The 10,285-nt window shown below is 38.8% G+C and overlaps 3 protein-coding genes across 3 annotated transcripts; 2 read left to right on the top strand and 1 right to left on the bottom strand.

The window, feature by feature from the left end:
• Positions 1 to 1,782: 1,782 nt before the first annotated feature.
• LOC129722256 (NADH dehydrogenase [ubiquinone] 1 beta subcomplex subunit 5, mitochondrial) lies at positions 1,783 to 2,609 on the top strand. Its single transcript, XM_055675567.1, has 2 exons — positions 1,783 to 1,942; positions 2,076 to 2,609. Exons 1-2 carry the CDS (start codon positions 1,846 to 1,848, stop codon positions 2,540 to 2,542), a joined length of 564 nt encoding a protein of 187 aa, XP_055531542.1. The 5' UTR covers positions 1,783 to 1,845; the 3' UTR covers positions 2,543 to 2,609.
• On the bottom strand, positions 2,594 to 3,294 carry LOC129722257 (autophagy protein 12-like). Its single transcript, XM_055675568.1, has 3 exons — positions 3,089 to 3,294; positions 2,889 to 3,025; positions 2,594 to 2,836 (listed from the first exon to the last, which is right to left on the bottom strand). The coding sequence occupies exons 1-3, from the start codon at positions 3,192 to 3,194 to the stop codon at positions 2,714 to 2,716; spliced, it is 366 nt and encodes a 121-aa protein (XP_055531543.1). The 5' UTR covers positions 3,195 to 3,294; the 3' UTR covers positions 2,594 to 2,713.
• A 3,753-nt stretch (positions 3,295 to 7,047) lies between these two features.
• LOC129721929 (protein KRI1 homolog) lies at positions 7,048 to 10,007 on the top strand. The gene is made up of 4 exons (XM_055675046.1): positions 7,048 to 7,307; positions 7,373 to 8,835; positions 8,980 to 9,152; positions 9,210 to 10,007. The coding sequence occupies exons 1-4, from the start codon at positions 7,184 to 7,186 to the stop codon at positions 9,745 to 9,747; spliced, it is 2,298 nt and encodes a 765-aa protein (XP_055531021.1). The 5' UTR covers positions 7,048 to 7,183; the 3' UTR covers positions 9,748 to 10,007.
• The last annotated feature ends 278 nt before the right edge of the window (positions 10,008 to 10,285 follow it).

Below are 10,285 nucleotides of genomic sequence, written 5' to 3'. Positions count from 1 at the left end.
TTACCCAATTTTGAGTAAATTTGCCGCCATGATCAATTTAATTCTACTCATTTTTTGACATCTTCGAACAACTGAAAAAAATGATTAAAATTCAACTCAGCCGCTTAGTAGCCCAGAGAGTTCTCCAATCGAAAACACACAAACACTACGACACGGCCCGCTTTACACTGTATATTGAAATTTGTGAGAGTGTGAATCAAACTCGGTAGTTTTTTATGCTCTCTTTCAGATGACAGTTCACACAGGTGACAATTCTTACAGCTAACAAAAAATAAATCGTAAACATCGCACTAATACGAAATAATGCCTGGAGAACTCTAGAGTGGGCGTGTATAATTCTTGGCAACACACGGCACAAAAACTGTGTTGCCGAAACGATAGATTTTCCTCCGCGCGACTATAGAGTTCTCCAGGTGCGTTTGTATTAGTGCGATGTTTACGATTTATTTTTTATTAGCTGTAAGAATTTTTTGTCACCTGTGAGAACTGTCATCTGAAAGAGATCATAAAAAACTACCGAGTTTGATTTACACTCTCACAAATTTCAATATACAGTGTAAAGCGGACCGTGTCGTAGTGTTTGTGTGTTTTCGCTTGGAGAACTCTATATGCACATATAGAGTGCCTATAAACATCTTGTCTTATAGCGAATTTCTTTATTCTATTGCCCCGGGCAAATCTGCCGAGCAATATAAAACGGCATCACGATTTACGAGGCAATTTCTTATGTGTGGAGATATTTTTTATGGAGTGTGAAGACATTTGAAATATGACCTGGCATCCCTGTGTCATGATTTCTTGGTGGCAGGGTTTGTCTTAAAACCACTTACAGTTGTTGAAATTCGAAATCGATTTTATTTCAATAGTTCTGCTGTTTAAATTAAAAAAAAGTCAGTAGAATATGAATTTCTTTGACATTTCTAATCAAAAGAAAATATAATATACATACCCCTAAAACCCCCAATTGTCGCGGGTTTGTTTACATAGTAAAATTATCGGCTCGAATAAAAATGCGGAGGTGTCTAGTTAAAAATTGCGTTTCCAAGAATAAAATAAAAAGATTACAGTAATGAATTCGCATAGGTGGAGAGTTTTCCCATATTTTTCGTACTCGTATCATTCGTTTTCACTCCTATCACTAAACAGTGAATGGAAAAAAAATCTAAAACCTTGTAAACAAACCCGTGGGAAGTGTCAGAAAAGTGAGGTTATTTTTCGTCATCAAGACGAAGTCAAGTTTCGCCTTTTACTAACGTAAACAACAAAAAGGGCGTATTCCTCATTCCATTTCGTTTTGATATAAAGAGGATTTCGCCCTTAACAAACATCGTACTTTTTTAAAGGTTAGAAAAGAGATACATTATTTTTTCGAAGTTTGAAGGTAGATAGTAGCTCACTTCATACGTTTTCGGTAAAATCTCTATTTGTTTACAGTTTGTTTGATCCGCCCTTATCACGAAGTACTCCGGAGTTATTGACATCAGGGGTACCAAATGTGCAAATTTGTCTGCAAAACGCAGGTTTTTAGAGTCCGTGCGCAGATTTTTAATGATTCGCAGCTATTTGCAATTTTTCCACAGGTTCTGCAGATTTTTGTCAGCGTCTTCTTATATTTTCACAGATTTTCTCAAAATGTGTGCATATTTTTACAGACTTTCGCGAGCGAAATCTTTTCGAATCACGTATAGATTTTTTTTTTCATATTTCGAGCAGATTTTTTCGGTTTTTCGAACAGTTGCAGACTTTTCTCTAAAACACCTGGCATCACTGATAGACATGTTTTAAAAACATCTGGCAACTCTGATCCCATTCATTCTTATTTTTCGTTCTTATTTTGGACTGAAAATGGCGATCTGGAGTTCTCTCGTGCGTTCTTCGCAGTTTTCGGGACGGAATATTAATATGCTCCAGAGTCTAGTGCTTCTAAATGTGAATAAAAAAGGTAGGTATAATAATTGTTGTAATGAAATGTTTCTGCTTGAACTTACCAAAGCAGCAAAATCGTATTGTTTTTGTAAAAAAAAGTTATGCAATACTGTCGAAACAATAACAAAACTAAATTTGATACTTTGCAGCATTAGTGCCGGTTCGAATGATGTCTGGTGGTCATCGCACGTTTACTATCACCCCTAGTCGTTTCCAGTGGCATAAATTCAAAGATATGTTTCATTATTACATTATGGTTGGTTTGATTCCAGTTCTCGCAGTAGTCTTCTATGCCAACGTTTTCATTGGCCCTGCCCAGCTGACTGAAATACCGGAAGGCTATGTACCGAAGCATTGGGAATACCATAATCACCCAATTACACGTTTTATTGCACGTTACATATTGGACAATCCGCAGCAGGATTATGAAAAGATGCTTCATCACCTGTACGAAGAAAGTGAACGAATGCAAATGCGAGCCTTGGAAGAAAAGGTACGTGAAAAAATGGCAGAACGGAACGATTACCAGTCATATTACTATCGTCCTGCCATTGGTAAATACCACCGTGTGGCGAAAGAAGCAGCGGATCATTTGAAATCGATTCGTGGTGATTAGAATACTTGTTATAGCGTTACAATGTAGCCGTTTGAGAAATAAACTGAACTGTCAAGATGCAGAACAACTATATGTTTAAACAAGTTTTATGTCTCATAAATCTAAGGACTTAGATCGATATATTTTGAAAAAGGTAAGGATATTTGCTCTACATGAACAAATGGATTGGATCTAGCCCCAGGCTTGACTTTTAGCGTAGTGCAAAACAAGTTTTCCATTAGCTCCGTAACATTCATATAAATTTTTGATAATCTGATCCGGGGAAGGGGCAAACGTCTGATTGATGTACAGAAACTGCAAAAACATACACTCAATCCTCGGCAGCTTTGATATTTTATTTACTTACCAGTTTTTCACCAGGTTCCAGCTTTAAATATTTATGAATAAACTTGATGATAGCACTGATTGGTTTTTCCTGGTCAACAGCCCATTTCTTTTGTTTGAGAATCGGTGCGCTTCCCGTTGCATGTAGAATGATGTCGACTAATATACAAGAAAAGAGAACTAAATGAACAAGATTTTAATTAAAAAAAAAAAAAAATATACTTTTCTTAGTCTCCTGTTTTTCAAGCTTTTGCTCGGGTCCAAGCGATATATTTTCCACATTTGATGTAAGTTCTTTATCAATTGTTTCAGCAGCTGTTTCGGACATTACTAATATGATTGAAATTTTAAGAATAAGAGAAAAAATTTATAACAGACAACGGGTTTATATCCAAAAACAATGTAAACACTATCTGTGATTATGGGCAGAGATGCCAGAAGTTTTTGAAAAATGTCTGTAACTGTTCGAAAAAAATAATGTATCTCTTTTCTAACTATAAAAAAGTACGATTTTTGTTAAGGGCGGAGTCTACTTTTTATCAAAACGCAATAGAATGAGGAATACGCCCTTTTTGCTGTTTACGTTAGTAAAAGGCGAAACTTGACTTCGTCTTGATGAATGGGCGAAATCAAATAGCGAATTTCTATATTCCACCAGCTCACCTCGTTTTGACCTGGAAGCGCACTAACTGCTGTCAAAACCCTTCTTTATTCGCTCGGGTTTGACCCAGTTTTGACCAGCCGTGCTGCCCGAAGCGCATTGTAAAATTTGTCAGCTTCAACCTACCACCGCACGTGCTAAGTTCGTAAACAATTATCTGGCATCTCTTTTTTACTTGCGTCTTAAATGGCGATGACGTTTCATTATTCCTCGGCAGTTTTGCCCGCACACAGTGGAATAAAGAAATTCACTAAAAGATGTCAACAAAATAAATATTAAAAGCAAAGGGCGTATCCAATAAAATAACGTAAACACGGCGTATAGTAAAGGGCGTTACTGTCGAGCAAATGAAAATAAGGCGCATAGTAAACCCGCATAATCAATAACCATAAAATGTGCCTAACAACTAGTTCGGGATATAGTCCCGACTGTATGGGGTATCGTTAAACCATAGGGATTATCATCCGTTTATGGTTATTGATTATGCGGGAAGGGCGATCTTTTCTTTTTCTTTTTTTGGCTAACGGACCGTTCACCGGTCTAGGGCCGAACGAATCAGAGATGTCCAGCTTCTTCTGTCTTGGGCAGCCGTTCACCAGTCTCCCCGTACACCAGCAGATCGTGCATCTTCTTCCACCGCGCACAACCACCGCGTGCGAGGCCTACCACGGAGTCGACGGCCTCCTCCTGGTTCTCTACTGAAGATAGTTTTGGCGGCTCTCTCGTCAGGCATCCTGGCTACGTGTCCAGCCCACTGAAGCCTGCCCCGCTGTATTACCTTAACTATATCAGCATGTTTGTATACCTGGTACAACTCGTAATTCATGCGTCTGCGCCACACTCCACCTTCCAATTTACCGCCAAGTATCGATCGCAGAACTTTACGCTCAAAAACTCCGAGCACTCGTCGATCAGCTTCCTTCAGCGTCCATGCTTCATGTCCGTAAAGGGCCACCGGGAGTATCAGCGTCCTATACAGCGCTAGTTTTGTGCGAGTTTGCAAACTACGGGACCTTAGCTGGTTACGCAGTCCGTAGAAAGCCCTGTTCGCAGCTGCAACTCGTCGTTTCACTTCACGGCTCATATCGTTGTCACATGTCACAAGCGTACCAAGATAAACGAATTCGTCAACCACTTCAAATCGTTCCCCATCTATCTCCACCTCAGCACCAACACCACGGGGACTCCCACGCTCTCTGCCAGCTACCATGTACTTCGTTTTGGCAGAGTTAATGACAAGTCCCAATCTCGCTGCTTCTCTCTTAAAAGGTACGAAAGCCTCCTCCACGGCCTTACGGTTGATACCGATGATATCGACGTCATCCGCAAAACCAAAAAGCATGTGAGATTTCGTGATGATCGTACCGTTTCTTTCGACGTTTGCTCTTCGTACTGCACCCTCAAGAGCGATGTTAAACAGTAGGTTGGAGAGCGCATCCCCCTGCTTCAGTCCATCCAACGTTACGAACGCGGCTGATGTCTCACCAGCTATCCGCACGCACGATTTGGATCCCTCCAGTGTCATACGACTCAGCTTTATTAGTTTCGTAGGGAAACCGTGTTCCAGCATGATCTGCCACAGCTCATTTCTTTTCACTGAGTCGTATGCCGCCCTGAAGTCCACAAATAGATGGTGAGTCGATAAGTTGTACTCCCGGAACTTATCGAGGATCTGTCGCAGGGTGAAAATTTGATCCGTCGTGGAACGCCCTTGTCGAAAACCAGCCTGGTATTCGCCAACAAAGGATTCCGTTAGCGGTCTCAATCTGAAGAACAGGATACGGGAGAGCACTTTATATGCGGAGTTGAGCAACGTTATCCCTCGATAGTTGCCACAATCCAATCGATGGCCCTTCTTAGAGATAGGGCATATGAGGCCTTCCAACCAGTCGTTCGGCATTTGTTCGTCCGCCCAGATTTTTAGTATTATCTGGTGGATCGCATAGTGCAGCCGCTCGCTTCCCGCTTTTAGAAGCTCGGCCGGGATACCGTCCTTCCCAGCGGATCGCATAGTGCAGCCGCTCGCTTCCCGCTTTTAGAAGTTTGGCCGGGATACCGTCCTTCCCAGCGGACTTGCGGGAATATACAATGCAAAGCGACTGAAATCCAAGTTTTAGGTTTATCATGTACAAAGCTAGAACAATTTTGCATTTATGAGAGTATTCGGATGACAAATATATTGTTCCACCCTTATTTAAGATTTGAATTGTGTTGTTCAGCTTTTCATGGATTTCGGATTTTTTTATACCAGCTAGAAGAGAGTAATTTTCTGAGCAAAACGTGATTTTTTAAAACTTTATATCATTATCCTTCGATTTTTAAATGAAGAATAAAAATTTGCTCTAAATCGCTACAATGACAGTTGGTATAAGGACGAACCACAGACAAATAGACGTACCACTGCATACAAAATTCTAAGAAAATTATAGTTCCGACTAGCTTGTGGGACACCTACAGGGCATATTCCGCAAAAGATAAACTTCCAGCTCTTCTGCTGATTTTGGCAGCACGATGCTCGAATACTGTCAACTGAGTTCAAAGGAAAAGGCACATCAGCTCCATCACCGCTGCGCCGAGAATATTCCGCATAACTGAAACTCATTTGAAATGACCGTTATTTTGATCCACGGAAATAAATCTCGTCAGAGATGAACCACCCTAATGGTTGAAAGCCTCTTTAATTAAGACAAAAAAAAATCTCGTGGTACGTCTGTTTGACTGTGATGTATTTTTAAATTGTATTTAAAAAAAGAAAAGATGAGAGGATTTTTATGCCTGTTTGAGGAGGAACAGTCGGGATACAGGCTCTACTCAAGCTGGCTTTTCCTTAAGGCCCAAACACAATGGATACGTTTGCGTTGCGTTGACGTTAATTTGACAGAAAATGTATGGGCTAACTGTCAAATTGCCGCAAACGCAGCCGCAACGTATCCATTGTGCTTAGACCTTTACTCCAAAAGATATTCAGCCTTATTATGCTTTGAGGTTGGGCAGAAATAAATATTAGAGTTTGAAAAAAAAGGTGTCAAATGTTTTTTTTTTTCTATTCACCGTTTAGTGATAGGAGTGAAAATGAATGATACGAGTACGATCCGTAACAACCAAACAGTAAAAAGTGCTTAGGGATCATTCAAATAATACATAAAGCGCTCAGGGGTGAGGGGGGGGGGGGTATTCAGCGAAGCGTTATATTGCATGTGGCAAACATGTAAAATTGCGTTATATGGTGGTGGGTGGGTATAGAAAATTGCCGAATTCCGCGTTATGTAATATTTGAATGGTTCCTTAAGATTTTTATTGATTCGCCAAAATATGCAGTGTTCCCATAGTTTATAGTTTCTGCAGATTTTTGTCAGAGTCTCCTTATATTTGAGCAGACTTTCTCAATATGTGTACAGAATTTAGCCTGTGCGAACAATTTTTTTTTCAGTTATTAAACAGACATTTTCGATTTTTCGAGCAGTTGCAGGTGACATTTTTCAAAAACATCTGGCATCTCTGAAGCTAATTTCGTCATGGCAATCGGTTTGACAGTTTGCCTATATTTTTCGTATTTGTTTTGTAAATAAACGTGCTTAATATTAAACATTCTGAGTGAATTGAATTTAGGAATTTTCCCATTGTTTGAGTCCCCAGAAAAGTGTGAAAAATATAATATGGGAAAAATTCAATTATTTCACGAGTCTGACCAGGAAGATAGCGAATCCTTTAATTTCAAAACTAATAAAAGCTATGCCAAACACTACGACGAGTTTCGCAAAAAAGAAGTTTTAGGCCAACGTACGCTCACTTTCAAGTTAATTAAATCATATTTCAACTTATACGAGTTTTATTTTACATTACAGTTAAAAATCTCGAATCAGATACCGATTCGTCCAGTGATGACGAAACGACAGACGAGGAAGTTGTAGATGCTCATTTTGACAAAGAATTTTTTCGGACACTTGCTTACCTGAAAAGGCGTGACCCATCCAAATATGAGGAAAAACCTTCTTTTTTCCAAGATGTTAAGCCAGTTGAAGAAGTTGCATTGGAGAAGCGCAGAAAGAAAGAAAAACCTATGACTCTTAAAGATTACGAGCGAAAAGTCATAGTGGAAAAGGCTGGTATCTTCGAAGACGAGGAAGATTATAGTGCCTGTCGCGATGAGCGAGCTGAGTCTCCCTCACTGATACAACAGCAGAAAGACATCAAAAATCAAATTAAACAAGCACTTAGTCAGATCGATACGGACGACGAAGAACTAGAACAAGATAATCGGAAAGAAGGGTTGCTGCAAAAAAGAACTAAAACTCAAGAGGACCTTGAAAAGGAACAGGCAGACTATTTGAAGTGGCTGGCTGACAAAAAAACGAAAGATCCCCTTACAGATGATTTCAAGCATCTTAAACCGCTAAAAGATTACTGGAGCAGTAAAACACTTTCGAAGGAGGAAGCATTTCTGAAGGACTATATTTTGAATAAAAGATTCGTTGATGGCTCTGGAGAGGTTCCATTTTACGAAGATATAATAGCAACATCCGAAGATGAGGAAGAACTAGAGAAACAGGAAGATTACGAACGGCGATATAATTTCCGGTTTGAGGAACCCGATTCAGAGTTTATTAAACGGTATCCCAGAAATGTTGAAGAATCTATACGTATTGAGCGAAACAAGCGCAAAGAACAACGACAAGCTGTGAAAGAGAGAAAAAAACGCGAAAAAGAGCAGAAAAAACGAGAACTGGAAGAACTAAAGGCTATTAAACTGCAAGAAATTAAAGAAAAAATTAATAAATTGAAGCAAATCGCTGCGACAGACAATATGGATATCGACGAAGAGCAATTGGAATCTGATTTTGATCCTGAAGAACACGATCGACGTATGCGTCGTATGTTCAATGAGGATTACTACGAAGTTGATGAAGGTGATCAAAAACCAGAGTTTCCCGAACTGGATGAAGAACTTGGTATCGAAAATTATGATCGAGAGAACGCTGAAACTAACGATCAGCTACCTTATTGTGAAGATCATGATTTCGTAATGGATGCCGATTATAAAAAAAATCTTAAGGATAAAAAAATGGATGTTCAGGAACAAATGCTTCAGGCGTCTGCGCACAAGAAGAAGAAAGGGAAAAGGATTTCAAAATTCGCCGAAATGTTGAAAAAGGAAAAGCCTATTTTTGACCCGGAGGATGAAAAAACTTATGGAGAGTACATCGACGAGTACTACAAGTTAGATTATGAGGACATAATAGGAGATACACCATGTCGATTTCGATACGTAGAAACTGTTCCAAATGCTTTTGGATTAACTATAGAGGAGGTAAAACATTGAAAATGTATATAGAAAAGATGTGAATAAAGCTATAATAGCGGCCCCAGTTGGTTATAAAGTTAGAAATAAGCGTATAGCTTATCGATAAGGAGGATAAAAAATTTACTGAATTTCTGTTTATCTCATTTTCAGATATTAATGGCCAATACGCGTGAACTGAATCGTTGGGCAAGTGTAAAGAAAACAGTTCAAATTCGTCCAAAATATGCAGAGCTCACTGAGTGCGACGTTTACAAGAAAAAGGCACTAAATGAAGAGCTCAAGAAAAAAATGTTACCTAGCCTTTACAGAACACAAAATGACAGGTTTAATTTTTTTTTCATTATTCAGTGCATATTAATGATAGCTTTTTTTTATTTCAGTGATCTGGAAGAAGATCAAGAAATCATGCGAAAAAAAGAAAGTAACATTGATAAAAGTTTGAACATTGCTGATGACATCGATCAACATAACACTGATATAAACAAGAAAAATAAAATTAATCAGCAGAAAAAAAGTTCAACTGTTGGTATACGTCTTCCACATGGTCGCGACAGAACCACTCAATTCGACAGAAAATCACCAAACAAGGAAAAAAAATTAAATAGTAAACAACATAATATCCGTGCTGATATTAGTGGTAAAATAAGTAGCCCGGCTCAAGCACCTAATGAAAAATCGAAAAAACGAAAACTGTTGACCGTTGAAACTTCTACACAATCTTTTAAAAAATCGAAAAAAAATCAGCAATCCTCGGTTTCCACCGTAAGCGAAGGTCGCCTGCGAGCCTTTGGAATTAACCCGAAGAAATTCCACAATAAACTTAAGTATGGCGGCAAAGAAAGGGAATGTCATGGCCAAAATCTGCACAAAAAGGGTGAAGCAAAAGCGTCACATCAACAGAATAAATTTAAAGGATAGTTTAAAAGTAGCAGCAGCCAAAATTAAATGTTGAATGTTACGATAAATAAACCATCAAATTTGCAATGCTTGAGTCCTAGTGTCCAACTTTCCCTAGAAAGCTATTCCTGAAAAAACAAATGGTAACCGAAGAAAATTCTCCGAATATCACACATTTCGATACCACTAGAAACCCCGTTCCCGAAAATGCATCAAGGTTCAGAAAAGGTTTTCGAAATCAATTTATAGCAGAAATTATCATTCAGGGGGCTTTACTCGAAACCTAATTATTTTATTATAAATTATTTTCTGTCACCAAATGGTGACTACTCATAACTATTAAAGATGTGTAATTAAAACAGTAAGGAAGGGAGGGGTGGCGAACAAAGCCGAGGGACAGAGTATCATTTTGCGTATTATCATAGGTTTTCGAACAATTAGGTTGTTTAGCTTTTTATATCATCTGCATTTTCTTAGCAAAACGTGATTTTCGAAAATTTCATATCGTTCGCTTTTACTTGTGTCAGGGCCAATTGTGGCTGTAAAAGATAAATCTCAT

The sequence above is a fragment of the Wyeomyia smithii genome, chromosome 2, assembly GCF_029784165.1.
Source record: "Wyeomyia smithii strain HCP4-BCI-WySm-NY-G18 chromosome 2, ASM2978416v1, whole genome shotgun sequence".
Lineage (NCBI taxonomy): Eukaryota > Metazoa > Arthropoda > Insecta > Diptera > Culicidae > Wyeomyia > Wyeomyia smithii.
This window is presented reverse-complemented; position numbering and strand designations above follow the sequence as displayed.

What these genes read in the sequence shown, in the direction of transcription:
- LOC129721929 (XM_055675046.1), top strand. Translation starts at nt 7,184, where the DNA reads ATGGGAAAAATTCAATTATTTCACGAGTCTGACCAGGAAGATAGCGAA. An exon ending in TTGGATTAACTATAGAGGAG is followed by an intron (nt 8,836 to 8,979) that starts GTAAAACATTGA and finishes TCTCATTTTCAG; the next exon opens with ATATTAATGGCCAATACGCG. An exon ending in TACAGAACACAAAATGACAG is followed by an intron (nt 9,153 to 9,209) that starts GTTTAATTTTTT and finishes TTTTTATTTCAG; the next exon opens with TGATCTGGAAGAAGATCAAG.
- LOC129722256 (XM_055675567.1), top strand. Translation starts at nt 1,846, where the DNA reads ATGGCGATCTGGAGTTCTCTCGTGCGTTCTTCGCAGTTTTCGGGACGG. An exon ending in TCTAAATGTGAATAAAAAAG is followed by an intron (nt 1,943 to 2,075) that starts GTAGGTATAATA and finishes GATACTTTGCAG; the next exon opens with CATTAGTGCCGGTTCGAATG.
- LOC129722257 (XM_055675568.1), bottom strand. Translation starts at nt 3,194, where the DNA reads ATGTCCGAAACAGCTGCTGAAACAATTGATAAAGAACTTACATCAAAT. An exon ending in AAAACAGGAGACTAAGAAAA is followed by an intron (nt 3,026 to 3,088) that starts GTATATTTTTTT and finishes CTTGTATATTAG; the next exon opens with TCGACATCATTCTACATGCA. An exon ending in TGGAACCTGGTGAAAAACTG is followed by an intron (nt 2,837 to 2,888) that starts GTAAGTAAATAA and finishes ATGTTTTTGCAG; the next exon opens with TTTCTGTACATCAATCAGAC.